The sequence below is a fragment of the Psammomys obesus genome, unplaced genomic scaffold (assembly GCF_907164565.1).
Source record: "Psammomys obesus unplaced genomic scaffold, mPsaObe1.curated_primary_1811, whole genome shotgun sequence".
Lineage (NCBI taxonomy): Eukaryota > Metazoa > Chordata > Mammalia > Rodentia > Muridae > Psammomys > Psammomys obesus.
This window is the reverse complement of record NW_026596155.1, coordinates 1,690,642-1,707,402: the sequence shown is the minus strand read 5'-3', so window position 1 is coordinate 1,707,402 and position 16,761 is coordinate 1,690,642. Positions and strand designations below refer to the sequence as shown.

At 42.8% G+C, this 16,761-nt stretch overlaps 1 protein-coding gene across 7 annotated transcripts in view; it reads left to right on the top strand.

Moving 5' to 3' along the window:
- Arhgap24 (Rho GTPase activating protein 24) overlaps positions 1–16,761 on the top strand; it is a 636,889-nt gene that overhangs the window by 586,970 nt on the left and 33,158 nt on the right. For all 7 annotated transcript variants that reach the window (XM_055594596.1, XM_055594597.1, XM_055594595.1 and 4 more), the window contains one exon: positions 9,823–10,030. In XM_055594596.1, coding sequence (XP_055450571.1) covers positions 9,823–10,030 — 208 coding nt within the window. The remainder of the gene's footprint in view (positions 1–9,822; positions 10,031–16,761) is intronic.

Sequence of the window (16,761 nt, the reverse complement as noted above, 5' to 3'; positions counted from 1 at the left end):
CCTCTTCCTCTGTGGCCTGGTAAAGCTGTATCACCAGGGGCAAGTGATCTGAGAGCAGGCAATCTGAGTTCATGACAGAGGCAGCCTCTGCTCCCCTACTCGGAGACCCACATGGAGACTGAGCTACCAATTGGCTACATCTGAGCAGGGGGTCTAGGTCCTCTCCATACATGTTCCTTGATTGGTGTATCAGTCTCTGCAGGAACTCCTGGGCTCCGGTTTTTTAGCTTTGTTGGTCTCCTTCTGGGGCTCCTGTCCCCTTTGTGTCCTTCTATTCTCCCCCTTCTTCTGTAAGACTCTCTGCACTCTGCTCAAAGTTTGGCTGTTAGCCTCAGGATCTGCTGCAAGCCTCTGTTGGGTGGAATCTTTCAGAGGACCCTCTATAGTAGGCTCCATCCAAATTTTACCTAGTTCAAGACATGGATGGCTCTCACCTCATACTTCTCACTGCCAGCTGGTGTTTCAGAGCCCCCTTAAGCAGAGCATATGGAGTACACAGAGCCATTGCTTTTTACCTCTGCCCCAAGGGAAGTATAGTGAGAGGTCTATTCAGTAAATATTCAAAATGAGTTGTGAACTGGTTAAGTGGTTGTTGATAACCTGGTATTTGTAAACACTTGGAACACTAAAGTGTTTTCTGTATTCTCCTGCTAGTCTGTAAGCAATTTGAATTAAAATACAATGACTTCACATTTACGGAGATACAGCCAAAATTATCTTCAGAGAAATGAATGTTGTTTATGTTATAATCATGGTTTTGGAAATTGATTTGTCCAATCAAAATACTATTGTCCAAACACATCTAACTTTAAACTGGGTCAGTTGAAAACGAGTGGCATTTGGGAGTCTCCACCCAGTGAGGCGGGAGATGGGAGGAAGACAGAATGGGTGCTTCAGGTTACGGCTTTGTAGACTCCTTGGGGACAGAGAAATCAACGAACTGCCAACTCAGATAGGTACTGTACTAAGTCTTGAATGGAGCCTCAGGTGCTTGTGAACAAAAGGCTGGCTTTTTGGCTCACCTCGACAGACAGAGAACTACTCAACCTAGGTGGATTTGAGTTTTCCTCTCTCCGATCCTAAGAGAGAGTCTTCAGCAATCTCCCGAAAACACCAGAGTTGTGTTAGTGTAATAGACTGGCAAAAAGGCTCTCAGAATCGTCTGTACCTGCACTTGAAATGGACACAGGCATCTTTTTAAGTGTGTGGCCTGAAACAGGTACATGCAACCATCTGGCTTGCTTCCTGGATGTAAATGATGATGTCCATAATTGCTGATCTGAGGCGAGGCCATTGTGCCGGTGTGCTCACTGAGAACACTTTCCTTATTTTTCCAAGTTTTATTTCCTCCTTCCATCCTCATTCTGACATACAATTGTACCCACTGTTACATGCTATGAATCTTAGCTCTTAGATTTGAAGTTCCCTGTGAGAGATTTTTGCACTAGGAAGCTGGTGACAGACAGAAGCAAGCCTCAGCTGGCTGCCTTTGTTCTGTACTAAAATACCCATCTTTTATTTTGACTTTTCCATTTATGAAGGGTGGGTGTTTATTGATAGTTTTCACAGTCCTGATTATACCAGAATTTGTCTGCTAGTCAGCAGAGGAACCAGAAAAAAATAAGATTTTTTTTTTTTCTCTTTGCTGCGCATGTGATCTGGCGACCAGATGGGACAGAAACTCTGCAATGAGCAATGACAAAAACCTGCAGCAACAATTAGGAAGTTTGATTTATTGCATCAGAAAACAAGGACTATTTTACTTTTATGGAAATTAATAGCACACATGGTTTCATTTTATGGAATTATTCGTTTGTTTTGTCTAATTGAGAAGTTGACATGTTTTGGTTTTATGCATGCATAGCTCATTCTGCGAATGTTTGTGGAGGACTTTTGCCTCATCCGTGTTGACATTACGCTCCAGGCATCTGAGGTGGCAGATGTCCAGTGGGGACGATTGTGTATGTGCTGAACATCACAAATTTGCAACCCTCAAATCTGAAATGTTTTAGTGGTGACATGATTCCACAGTAGAAGCTTCTATTCCGTTGAACTTCCCGAAGCACCAAATTATTTAAAATACTGCATAAAGTGAACCTCTGCTTATGTGTGCAGATATATTGGAACTATATATATATACTGGCGAACTCTATGTCTGACGTTGGGACCCGTGGCTAAAATATCTCATTATGTATGCAAATAGTCTCAAACGTACAAAACATCGGAAACCAGAGGGCCTCTGGTTCACACATTTCAGGCAAGGGAAACTCAACCTCTATGAAGCTTGGAGTCTCCAGAGCTGGCACCACGTCAGTCCTTGTCTGTGTGACACAGTCATAAACCTCCTGAGCTCACTGTTGTGAACATTAAAAACCAGAAGCATGTGTCTACAGAAGATTCTGTTGATAGTAGAAAGACATGTATGATGGCATGCCCACTTCATATTTACTTAGGGAGCAACCTGTAACTGGTATGTTTTAAAGTCACAGTTTGAGGAAGCGCTAGAAACAAGAGTGAATTGGACACAGTGTCTTCATGGGTACTGGGCAAACTGTTTTTGATTGACTTTTCTGTGAAGAGGTAGCGTTCAGTTTGGGGGACTCCATTGCGTGGAAGGATTTGTTGATAGACCAAGGCCAGTGAACACCAGTGGAAAGGCAAGAAGCAGGGCAACACCTAGATCTGATTTAAAAACTTCCAGGGACATGTCATACAGTTGTCTTTAGGAACTGAAATCTTCGTTCCTCATGCACCTAGGAACCTTCTCCACTGAATGGGAGGACAGGCTTGGAAGAATACAAAGTGACAGCATCTTTTTTTTAAAAAAATATTTATTACAGTTTATTCACTTTGTATCCCAGCTGTAGCCCCCTCCCTGATCCACTCCCAAACCTGCCCTCTCTCCCGCTTCTCCTCCCATGCCCCTTTCCCAGTCCACTGATAGGAGAGGTCCTCCTCCCCTTCCACCTGAATCTAGCCTATCAGGTCTCGTCAGGACTGGCTGCATTGTGTTCCTCTGTGGCCTGTTAAGGCTGCCCCCCTCACAGGGGAGGTGATCAAAGAGCCAGCCACTGAGTTCATGTCAGAGACAGCCATTGTTTGCCTTACTAGGGAATCCACTTGGACACTGAGCTGCCATGAGCTACATCTGTGCAGGGGTTCTAGGTAATCTCCATTAATAGTCCTTGGTTGGAGTATCAGTCTCAGAAAAGACCTCTGTGCCCAGATATTTTGGTTCTGTTGCTCTCCTTGTGGAGCTCCTGTCACCTCCAGGTCTTTCTATCTCCCCCTTCTTTCATAAGATTCCCTGTACTCTGCCCAAAGTTTGGCTATGAGTCTCAGCATCTGCTTTAATGCCCTGCTGGGTAGAGTCTTTCAGAAGCCCTCTGTGGTAGGCTCCTGTCTTGTTCCCTGTTTTCTCATGAAATTTGCAGACAAATGGTGGAAAGTAGAAAATATCATCCTCAGTGAGATAGCCCAGAAGCAGAAAGACACACATGGAATATACTCACTCATAAGTGGATATTAGACATATAACATAGGATAATCATACTAAAATCTGTACACCTAAAGAAGCTAAGCAAGAAAGAGGACCGAGGGTAAGATGCTCAGTCCTCATTCAGAAAGGCAAGTGGGATAGACCTTGGAAGATGGACAGGAGCTTTTAAGGTTGAGAAAGCTTGTGATACTTCCAAATCTCACAGCTCAGGAAGCTGTCAGAGTCAGGAGACCCTTCATGGTGCAGAGGGTGGGGCTGCACACAGAAGTGGAGAGCTGCAGCTTGCACGGGTTCCTGTGGCCTGAGCGGGTCTTCAGTGATGCCCACTGGGCTCCTGCAAGCAACTGCAGCAGTTGTTTGGGTTGTGGCCAATGACGCCCTCGCCCTCTGTGGAGTGAGCATAGGTTTGCTGTTGTCACCTCAGAGAAGTCAGCAGAAAACATCGCTGTGACAGCATTTGCATGGTCTTCAAAAACACACGCAAGAAGTAATGTCTAGGGGCTCAGCAGTTAAGGGCACTGGCTGCTCTTCCAGAGGACCCAGGTTCAAATCCCAGCACCCACAAAGTAACTTACAACTGTCTATAACTCCAGTTCCATTGGATCTGACACCCTCACACACACAAGGCAGAATACCAATGTAAATAAAATATTTTTTTAAACGTCAAGATATAGTGTCTAATCTAATATGGCAGCAAGGAATTTGGACACACGCAATGTGAGGAGGTGAAGAAACTAGGTTGGCTCTCAGAACAAAGCTCAGTGAGGTGGAAAGATAGCTGGATCCAGGAGGTAAAATTAAGAAGGTTTGAATACAATGTGATTTAAGCTCATTTTAAATTTGTCAGATTTGTACCCAGGTACAGTTTGCAGTGGCTCATGCCTGTTGCCCTTTTAGTCAGAGCAGGTTGGCATAAGGGGAGGGGCAAGAAGAGCACAGGTTTGAGGTCAGCCTGGGATTCGTAGCAAGCCCCTGCCTCAAAGCGGGGGAGGGGCACATGAAAAGTTGTAGAGCTCTTGGTATTGAAAGGGTCAGTCAGGGAGCACCTCAGGGTCAACACAAAAGATGCAGCAAGTGAGATAAGCACAGAGCTGGCAACAGAACTCAGGCAACTACGGAGTTAGTTGTCTCAGGGGCACAGAAGACGTAGGGGTGTCTGAGAGGCCAGAATCCCGAGAGTGGAAAGCGCCAGGAGAAAGAGTGAGGCCGGAAGTTTTAAAAAGGGACAGAATAAGACATAAATCAACACAAAAACCAAATAAAGATGACACAGACTTGGCATCGCAGAAAGTGTCGGTAACTGTAGCAAGATGCAAATTTCACATTTGCAATTGGTTAAGCAGTAGATGGAGGCAGCAATGGAGCTAGTTACAGCAGTGAAGGAGGCAAGTGGACAGTTACAAGACACAGAGTCCAGTTTGGGTTTACTTGTGTCTAGGAAGGGTGGAGTTTGAAAGCGTTTATCTGATTCCAGATGGATATCTGGCCCTCACTCCTGAGAACCCGGTGTGGAGGGAGGGAGGCTGCCACAAGCTGCATTTGGCTGCTTTCTGAGGCAGCCAATAGTCAGTTCCTGGGAAAGGCTTTACTGGGAGGGTGATGGTATCAGGCATCTGTGTCCTGCAAGGGAGTAATCAGAACACACCAGTGTCATCCAAATGGGGCAGGCCCAGTATTACTGGGGACTCTGAGATGGGCATCCCTGGAGCTCTTTGCATGAGCCATACACAGAAAATATTATTTATGATCTCCGAATTAATGGGTCCTTTCTCCATGCTGCTAGGACATGTATGAGCTTGTCTTTTTTTTTTTTTTTTAATTTTAATGTTTGAAATTGTATTGCTCCCATAAAGGGCAATTTAAACCAGGCAGTGATTGTGTGTGTGTGTGTGTGTGTGTGTGTGTGTGTGTGTGTGTGTGTGTATTCTTAAAGTACTTTTTCCTACCAGTGATTTCTCTCAGGCAGAGGGTCCACGCTATTCAAGAACTACAGATGTGATGTCGTCACCTATTGCCATTCTTTAGTCTCCTTTGTGAGACCAGTTCCACAACAGAAAACTAGCATTTCCCCAAAGGAAATTACACATCACATGGACAGGGTATACCTGTTTCAATCTCTTTTTATGTGGTTTATTGCCAGTGTATGAGTTTCTGGGACAGAGATGAAATTTCTGGGCAACAGCCTCACTGGAATGTCAAAGATATTTTTCTATTTCTTTCTTTTTGTTCTATTTTTTCCTCCAATTTACATAACCTCCATGTTCTCCTCTTGGATGGGAAGGGCTGGGGCCAGAGAACTAGGAAACCGATGGTTTCTTTCCCACAGTCCTTTCGGTAATTATCCACACAAAGTAGTGCTGTATAAGCCACTGAGCCCACGTGACTCTGAGAGCCCTCAGCTGTGAACAAATCGGCTTCACTGTTTACCAGCTTTGTCACCTTTTGACAAGTTCCTTGGTAAGTCATCCGAAAAACAGCAGTGGAGGTGGTGCCTGCCTCCAGGGTACTGTGAGATTAAACGAGAGAGAGAGAGAGAGAGAGAGAGAGAGAGAGAGAGAGAGAGAGAATGTAGATAAAAGCCTGGTAAAATGCCTGACACCCAGAGCTTGGCTACTGTCACCTTTCAGAGCGTAAAAATTATGCTGCTTGGCTCACTTTGAGAATTTTCTAAAACTTTAAATTATCAGAAAATGAACACTCTGGACAAGTGTGACAAAGGGGGAGGTGACTGATGAGGGAAGGTTTTACAGAGAATGATCTGAATGGAGGAGCCTTTACCTCCTGTCACTGGAGCTCTGACCTAGCCAGTGATTGAACCTCTCTGGCCCCATTTCCCCATGTCTGGATACACATAGCAATTGCTCTATAGAGCTAACGGAAATGAAGGGCTGTATGTCAAGGACTCAGCATTCGATATGTTCTCAGCGTCAGTTTCTTGCTATGTTTTCTAAGGAAATTCTCGTTTTAACACAGACACGAGCCTGCATGCTCAAAGAACTCAGTGACACACAGCCAGGACAGCTCTCCCTCCAGCATCTCCTGAACCACTGTCAGAAAGAAGTTCTGAGGGCTTGAAAACGTGATTCTACCCTACAGCTGACTAAAACGACATCTTGAGAGGGGGGTGGGCAGGGTGGTGCTCACAGGAGTTGAATGAGAACAGCTTTCCTCAGGTTTGTCCTGGATTTGGAAAGGAAACCTCTGTCATCCACCTAGCAAGCTGTATACAATGTCCAGAGTAAAACTTCACAGACACAGGCACTTCGTATTTAAATGAAAATACAGCCTGGAAAGGCTGTTTTCTGAATTTTGACAGGGTAGCATCAAAGCATCAACCTTAACCTTTGTGTTCAAATAAGCTACAGACAAAGAGACCTTGTTCTCCATGCATGAGTAGTTTGCAAACCTTGTCTTTAAAGCATTAGAATATCTCCAAAGGGATCACACCAGTGGGCTAAAAGTCTGTTTTGTTGCAACTCATAGTAGATGCGTGTTTAATGGTCCTTTAACGTTTAGTGGCCCTTTAACAAGCGGAGACTCGGTTCTTTCATATTTAAAAACTACCTGTATGGAGGTGCTGCTGGTGTTAGGCTCAGTAGTTCATCCCCAGCATCTCTGTCACGCATGCAGCCTGTGCCCAGTGGGCGGAGTCAGCTCTTACAAGGACTGCTACGATGTCCAGCTTCAAGACAGAAGTGGTGTTCCACTGACAGCAGCAACAGAATAATTAGCTAAACTGGTAAAACAGTTAGCAATAAATTTAACCAAAGAGGTGAAGGATCTCTACAATGAAAAGTTTTAAAGTGAAGCCAAATAGAAAAACAATACCTGCACATGGATGAAAAGAATTAACACAAAAATGTCCATGCTGCCGATGATCCGGAGAGTCCATGCACCCCACTCGGTTTCTTCCCAGAGCCGAAAAGAAGCCATTCTAACATTTATAGAGAGCCCCCGCAAACAACAGCAAAACCCTGCATCTCGAAGGCCGGCTCGCACTCAAAAACCGGCTACACTGCCCGGCTGCAGAACAAGCCTGTAATAATCAAAAGAGAAAGCGATTGGCTGGCAAAACTGGATGTTCAAGTATGAGGAAGAATGAAACCACATTCTTACATCTCACCGGCCACAAAATTATCACAGACTGAATTAAAGATTTAAATGTAGCACTTTAAATAGTGAGACTACAAGAACCTGGGGAACACGTCAAGACATTGGAATAGTATGTTTTGGTTTTTTTGTTTGTTTTTCTGTTTAAGACATTTAAAGCACAGAGAACAAAACCAAAAGATGGAAAATGCAGTTCCATCAAACTATAAAAGATTTACGTAGAGGAAAAATAACAGAGTGAGAAAACAAGTTTGCAGAATGGGAGAAAAAGTTTGCAAGCTCTACATTTGAAAAAGGGTTACAGTCAGAAAACTGCATTGCAAAATAAATAACCAGACTTTTAAAACGGGTTATAAACCTATGTAGATAGTTCTAAAAACAAGGAGCAAATTACCAATAGGTATATATGAGAAGGATCAATATGACTAATCACCAAGAGAATGGAAAGCAAAAGTACAGGAAGTGGTCACTTCACTCCAATAAGAGTGGTTGTATCAAAAATCCCAAAGATGACAAGTGTGTGCTGACCAAAATGGAAGAAAAGCATAACCCTCACAGGCTGGTGTGGGTATCACTTAGTACAGATAGTATGATAATCCAGGGTTTTCCCAAGAAGTTAAAAAGAAAGCTATCATATGATCTATCAATGTATACAGATATATAAATAATTCTGTTCTATATATACATATTCTGTTGGATATATATATATATACACATATATATCAGAACTTAGCGTGTTGAAGAAACATTAGCAATCCATGTTCATTGTGGCATCTTATCCCACAGTGAAATAACCAATGTCCATCAACTGGTTAATAAGAAAAATGTGGTATATACAGAAAGGAGTACTGCTCAGCATGAAATCCAGCCCTTTGCAAAAAGATGAATGAAACTGGAAATAATTATGTTAAATGAAACAAAGAGACCCGGGAACTCCAATATCATATGATATGATTCCTGCATAAAATTCTAAAACATTGACTTCTTAGAAGACAAGAATAGAATGGTGGATACCAGAAGTTGTGAAGATTTGGAAGGAGGAGGCAGTGGAGAGGCTGATGAACTGTGCCCAGTTATGGCTGGGTAGGAGCAAGATGTCTGTATGCCAGTGAGGGTAGGTGACATTCACCTAGAAAAAAGCCAGAAGTAGCCAGGCAGTGGTGGCCACGCACACCTTTGATCTCAGGGTTTGGGGGCAGAGGCAACCAGATCTCTTAATTCCAGGCCAGCCTGGTCTACAGAGCAAGTTCCAAGAAAAGAAAAGCAAAAAAAAAAAAAAAAAAAAAAGGAAAACAGAAGAAAGGATTGAAAGGATTTAACGTTTTCATCACAAAAGGATGACAAGTGTTTGAAAGAATGTAGACATTTTATTTAAACATTGAGTAGTGTGTGCGTGTATTAAAACATTGCACGGTACCCTGTGAATACTTTACGTCTTTATCGGTTTAATATTAATTTTTAAAAATCCAGCGATGACTTTAATATCTAAAGAGCAAACCGGATCCTATTTCCCCACTTCCTGTGGTCGTTCTTCCTGTGATAATTCTTGATCCCATGAGAAGTGTAACTCATTGCTTCTTGTGGTCGGCTCCCCTTCTCACTGTTACCAGAGTCTGCTTCCTCCACGAGAGTTTCGCAGATCTTTCCAGGCCACCTTAGATCCTCCCAGGCCACCTGCTACCATCTCTACTGCCCCTGCAAATGCCGATTCCAGGCCCTATTTTCCCAAAATGAATAGGTGGACTTTGTGCTAGATTTGATACCAGAAGTAGAATTGTTTTTGTGTTGGTACCACTTCTACTGGGGCTAGGAACAGCAAGATGTTTTCTCGCCTGGAATGTGATGATTCTGCATTATGAGTCCACAAACAAATTATATAACAGACGGGAGAAAAGCCATCTGTTGTTATTGTCAGATCCTTGAGTTAATGGCGGCTGACACAATTTCCACACATAACATTTGCTTCTCTCCCCCTTTTATGAAACCCACGCGAGTTTGTCTGAGCATAGAATACCCCAGGAAGGGTAGCAGACGGAAACCCCGTCCATTGGATGAGTGTGTCCGGTGAATTTGGTTACACCTTAGTGGGAAATCGCCACATCAGATACGGGTGATTTTTCCCAACCCGTGTCCTTTACAAGGAGTTTGGAAAGGAAATAGCAAGGCACGAGTAGAAAACAGGGATCTCTGACGGTGATCTCTTCTTTTTCCAGGTATTTTTGGACAGAAACTGGAAGACACGGTCCGCTATGAAAAGCGGTACGGGAACCGGCTGGCGCCCATGCTGGTGGAACAGTGCGTGGACTTCATCCGACAGCGGGGGCTGAAGGAAGAGGGCCTCTTCCGACTGCCGGGCCAGGCCAACCTGGTCAAGGAGCTCCAGGACGCCTTCGACTGCGGGGAGAAGCCCTCCTTTGACAGGTAGGTTGGGCGCGCCACGGCTTGACCCACTGTCCTTCACGAGACGCTCAGACTGGGCAAAGAGATGCCGTGGCTGCGCCGTGGATGGGCAAAGAGAGGATTATTAAATCTGACTACAGGTTTTTGGATTGATTTCACTACGTAGCAAAGGAAAAACACTGTAGCACTTTCAGTGTCGTTCCCTGCCATTATTTTGCTTCATCTTCAAGGGTTATTTCTCACTCTTCTTGGTACTAGGATTCAAACGATATTACCCTTGTTTGGGGAAAGCAGATCTGCTGTTTGTTTTGTTTTGTTTTGTTTTTGTTTTGTTTTGTCAGTTAAGGGATATTTCAAAAAGTGATTCGTAGAGATACAGATGTTGGCACTGTAACTTAAATTATTTCCACAATAATATTATATTTAGGAATGCGTAGCTCTACCTTAGTTGGGAACGTACTCACAAAGTCACAAGGAGAAGTACAGCAGTGTGAAAAATAGTAAAACTTCCAGGCATGAAGCTATCAGTTATCCTTAAGTCCTTCACCGTTGATATCTTGTGAATAATCTCCTTCTCTCACTTGGAAACTTAATAGAAAAATTACCTTTTATCTTAATGTCGTTTATATTTTGTGGGAGAAACTTTTTACATTCTGAAAGTTGAAACATGCCCCTTTATTCTCACATATTTGAAGATAGGAGACTTTCAAGACAGAAACACAAGCCAAGCCTGCTGCATCATTCATCACTCTTTATTGTCCTAAAGATGATGATCATTCTCAGTGCGGACAACATTTATTGGGCTATATATATCAACAAGAGTGCATTTCCTTACAGTCCTCCTAAAATAATTGAACTCGCTACTATTTTTTAAACAAAAATTTTGTTTTTTTTAAGATTTATTTTTAATTACATATATGCATGTATGTCTGTGTGAGAGAATATAGACATGTGAGTTCAGGTAGATGTGAAGTCCAAAAGATCATGGAGTTGGAATTACAGGAAGCTGTGAGCCACCCCACATGGGTACCACAAATCAAACTCTGGTGTTCTGGGAAAGCGGGATGTGCTCTTCAGTCACCGCCCTAAACAGGAGTTTTATTCCCAGAAGTAAAATAGATACGTGAAAAAATTTTAAATACAAAATTGCTTATTATAGATTTTCTTGTAATAGTAAATCTGTACCCCCACAGATGATTAATGAAATACTGATTCATTTGACACAATAAAATATGTAGATCTTAAAACCTGAAGGAAATGTTAGTTTTATGTTAAAATACTTCGTTGAGTTTCTGCCGCTACAATGTCTGGGATAACCGACTTCAAAGGAAGGCAGACTTGGCTCTCACACCACGGAGGTGTCAGTCTGTGAGGGGTTGATGCTTCCTAAGCCTGAGAGAGGATCATGTGGTGATGGGGAGGGCAGCCTGGTACACAGCTGTCCACCTCACAGCGAGAATGAGCTGCCCCTTGCACAGGCATTCTCCAAATGATGATTTCCCCCCAGACCTGCCTTCCAAAGTTTCCACGGCCTCCAAATAAGGACAAGCCAGAGCATTTGGGGGCATGTGTATCCAGTTAGCAAAAGTAGCACAGATTAGCAAACGGGAAAGTGAATCAAGATCAGTTATTTGACTGGAATCCTTCCTTTTCACGAAGGCCTCATAGATAACCTATAAAACTTTACGGGGAATATTAAGTGTGAAGATAACTAAATGATTGCAAAACTAGCATCAGAGGACAGATTTCAAGACTGCCCATGTGCTGTGTCTAGGACAACCTGTGTCTTCCTCTGTATTCTGAAGATAAGCAGCAGTTACATAGAGAGCGATAGCCATGCCATAAAATAGCCCTTCAGCTAGAGAAAATGTACAATTTTAGCGTTGAATCACAGAGGAATCTGCCATAGAAGAATGTTGCATGATGGGAAAAAACAACTCCCTCTGTAATGGACCTCACAGAACAACAATAAATTTTATATCCCTTTCAAATGTTTTTTATAAGGGCTTCACATGCATAGGCTGGTAAGAATGTAGTATGTTTTTGGAACTAATACTGCCATGACCTGAGGATTAATATTATTTGTCAACCTGATGGTATTAGAATCACAATGGAAACAAAGCTCTGGACATGTAAGTGAGTTAGTTTGTAGATAAGGTTAACTGGGGGTGGTAGGAGAGGGAAGAAGACATACCCAAAGTGTGGGTGATGTCATTGGCATGGCCAGGGATCCCAGCCTAAATGACAAGGAGAAAGCAAGCTACTTCCTGACTGTGGACAGAACGTGACCTAGTATGTCATGATTCTGCCCCACTCCATCTTGTCCACGATAGACAGTACCCACAAACTGTGAACCCATATATGTCCTTCCTCTAGTATAATTCATTGGCATTTTGTTGCAGCCAAAGAAAAATAGCTAATGCATGGGCTCTTGTCATTTAGATCTTGCAGCAAATCTTTGCTAATATGGGAGACTGGAGGGATGTTTTTATAGAATCTAGGACACCCGTAAGAATGAATATTCTCAATAGCAAATGATCCCCAAGCCAGGTTCCCACCAACTATTAGCTTACAGTGAAATATTGTATCACCTTTATATACAACATGATCTTATGGAAAATGTATGCATGGTGGTAGGGAGCTCATCACATGTAAACAGGCTGAAAATTATAACACCCTCTTTGTGTTGCCAGGAGGATCTGTGCAGTGTTAAGTCTTTAGAGGTTTCAGCCGGGGCTCTTACAGCCACACCTGACGTTTTGTGTTCACCTTTGTTGTTTAAGATTCCGCTTAAGTGGTACCAATGATGGCCCTATCCACTGCTCCATGAGAAACCAAGCTGAACTTGGTGATAGTGGTGGGAGGCTGTTAAAACACCAATATCTTCAGAGTCTTCTTTTGGGCAATGCTTGTTGGAGATATCCATTCCCATCTCTAGTCCACACAGTATTAGCGTAGCTGTGGTGTCGTGAGAGCTTTCATAAATAACAGCAGATGCCTGATGGTGTGGACAGAATGACAATGGCTGGTTGAGGGGCATGTCTGCTCTTTGAAGTCTTATATTCTTGGGGGCTTCACCTTTTAGCCAGTACTGGGACTCATTTGATGGCAGCTTCGGTCTAGTGTAAACCACAAAGGCAAGACCCAGAGCTAGACAGAGTAATACACATTCAACATTATTAGGGGAAAAGCAAATTAAGGCCTACTCAAATTAAATGAAACTGGAAAAAGATAATCTGCCTCTTGATAGAAGCAGGCGGGGTAAATCATCTGCAGTCCCCTTGGGAGTCAGTGTTAAGCGCGCATTCATTTACCAGGTATCTCTGGAACACCTGCCTTAAACACTGCCCTAGGTGGAAACAAAAGACCAGGTCCATCCTCGTCTGGAGTCTTCCTTGCTGGTGGTGGAACATAACCAATACCCAACAATTACATATATCCTTGTAAACAGCGACGCATGATAATCATAAATATGAAGATTTATGGGTGCCACTGCCTTTAGAAGGAGGAGAGGAATTCATAGGTCTGTGATCTGAGCAGGAAATAACCAGAGCAGTACATGTGTGGCCAGACACAATGGTGAGCTGCTTTGCCAGGGAAACAAAAATCCACATGTGCCAGGAGGATGTCACTTATACACAGAGACTGTTTCCCAGATCCTTCTCCAAGTAGAATGTCCTGCCCCATCTGCGCTTTAAGTTAGCTGGTTGGATTTGGTATTTGACATATAGACCTCTTAACAGATTGCGTTATGAGGTGGAGAGAGTTGTCTGGGAACGTGAATCATTTAAAGTTAACCCATAATCGTTTTCTCCCCCAGAAAGTGATAATAGAGTGAAGGTATACGTGCTCGCATGCAGGCTCGTATTTGAAAAACTTTCTCATAATGTACTCAACAAATGAGAAAAATGTAAGTGAAAGCTGCAGAAACTTATCATGTGTTGGTCAGGGTTCTCTAAAGGAACAGAATTGATATGATGAGGGCGCATTAAAGGGGTTTATTAGACGGGCTTCCTGGATGAGGTCTGAGTAGTCCAACATTGTTGTCTCACACTGGGGAACTGAGAATCTTGAAGTTGTTCAGTCATTGAGGCTGGGTATCTCAGCACTCCCAGCCTGGTACTGACAGCCTGGAGGGTCCCTGGGAGCTTCTGAACTTCAGTCTACACTGGAAGGCTGAAGAAGTTGCCTCTGAGACCAGAAAAGGGATGCTGCAGCAGCAGAGTAGATGGACTTCCTGACCAGAAGGCGAGCAGGTCGAGCAGAATTTTCTTCTCTACCTCCTTTTATCTGGGCTTCCATTAGAAGCTGCTGTGGTCTGGGTGTGGTCCTTGCTTCCAGAAATCTGACTGAGGAAATTCATCACAGGAGAGCACAGCTGCTTGGGGTTTAGCTGTTTCCAGATTCGGTTAGGTTGACCACCTAACTGACGATTGCCACCATGGCAGGATATTAAATTAAAAACAATATTTAAAAAGCTAAACAAATAAATGGCTTTCCCTGTGTGTTCTAATCATGAGTGCTTTTAACAGAGTCAAAAGGATTTAGTGGGGTTTTTTTTGAGCACGTGTACAATATATAATTCTTTTTTATTGATTTATTATTTGTTACAATTTATTCACTTGTATTCCAGCTGTAGCCCTTTCCCCCATCTCCTCCCAGTCCCATCCACCCTCCCTTTTCTCCCCCTATGGCCCTCCCCTAGCCCACTAATAGGGGAGGTCCTTCTACCCTACTATTTGACCCTACCATATCAGGTCTCATCAGGACTGACTTCATTATCTTCCTCTGTGGCCTGGCAAGGCTGTCCTCCTCAGAAGGCAGAGGTGATCAAAGAGCCAGCCACTGAGACCATGTCAAAGACAGCTCCTGTTCCCCTTACTAGGGAACCCACTTAGAGTCTGAGTCTATGGGCTTCCTCTGAGCAGAGTGTTTAGGTCCTCTCCATGCATGGTTCTTGATTGGACTATTGGTCTCTGTAGGCCCCCTCTGCCCAAATAATTTTGGCTCTGTTGGACTCCTTATGGAGCTTCTGTCCCCTCCAAGTCATTCTATCTTCTTCCATAAGATTCCCTATACTCTGACCAAAGTTTGGCTATGAGTCTCAACATCTGCTTCGATACCCTACTGGGTAGATTCTTTCATAGGCCCTCTGTGGTAGGCTCCCGCCCTGTTCCCTGTCTTCTCCCACTTCCGATGTCAACTATGTTCATAGCAGTTTTATTAGTAATGCCAGAAATTGGAAACAACTAGATGTCCTTCAATTGAGGAATAGATACAGAAATTATGGTACATTTACACAATGGGATACTAATCAGCAATTAAAAACAAGGAAATCATGAAATTTACAGGAAAATGGATGGAGCTAGAAAAGATCATCCCGAGTGAGGTATCCCAGAAACAGAAAGACGGGCATGGTATACACTCACTTAAAAGTGGATATTAGCCATTTAATATAGGATAAACATACTAAAATCTATAGTCCTAAAAGAAGCTAAACAACATGAGGACCCTAGGGAAGATGCTTAAGTGTCATTCAGAAGGGCCAACAGTATAAATAGAGGATAAATATTTTAGCAAAATATATTTGCTAAAAATTGGAAAGAAGTTCTGGAAGTTATTCTTCCTCAAAAATCTCTAATCAGTATATTAAAACTCTACTGTTAAGCCCTAACATTTGATTTTTTAAAGTAGCTTTTCTAATGACAGTTAAAACACTTAAAATTTTGACAGCAATGAATGTTATCAAGCTTAAATTTAAATATCATTATATTTAGCTCATAACATTTTGCATAAGGTTTAGAATATAGAAGAATAAAGAAGAGATGAATATTTCAAAATTCAATAATGCTGTGACCTGTTGATATAGATAACATTCAGGTTCAGCAAATACCTAGGCTTATAAATACAAATGATCAGGATTTAGAGGCACACACGCAGCACTGGAATCAAGGTTTTTGACACTTTGCTCTGTAGCGTGGCATGGTGAACACGTTGCTTAGTCACTCTGTGATTTTCGAAAGCCATGATCTCAACTACAGAGTGATTCCTTATCTCAGCAACTGGGGTCCATTCTTCAGCCCATGATGTTTTCAGTGCTGTGTGTTCACTGATCTTGTGCTCTCTGCATCTGTCCTCGTGACAGTGTCTGGGCTTTTGAAGCTATGAAGCCATTTAGGGTCTGCGAGATGATAGTTTCTACTCAGAGTTTTCTCAAACACAGGCAAAAAAACCAACCAAACAAACAAACATTGTTTAAAGTTTTTGTTTGTTTTTAAAAAACATAAGCCACTTGAATTTAGAGAGGCTGAAAGTAGATGCAATAGCGTCTATAAGACCAAGTGCTCGTTGGTTTTCTTTGTATCTAATGCTGTTCATTTGCCTCTGTATGCTGGGATCAACCCAAGGCATTAGACATTCTCTGTATGCAAGCTCTCTTACACTGAGCTACCACCAAGCTGTTTCTCCAGTTCTGCAGTTCAGGCTTGAGACTGGCACATGCATGTGGCTTTGTGTTCTATAGTTGTTACGGATTTCTGCAGCCAACTTGGAAAAAAAATTTTTTTTTAATTTTGTGAGAAAGGGTTTTCTCCCTGACCTGAAGGAATCGGTATTTGCCGAGCTGCTTTCAGCGGTTAAAAACCGCAAACAAACAAATAACTATCATAGTTTCCAGGCCTTCTTGTTTTTACCTTGCTCCTTAGGAATGATTGCGAACCAAAACACCCCATTTCATATTAAACTCCCCTACC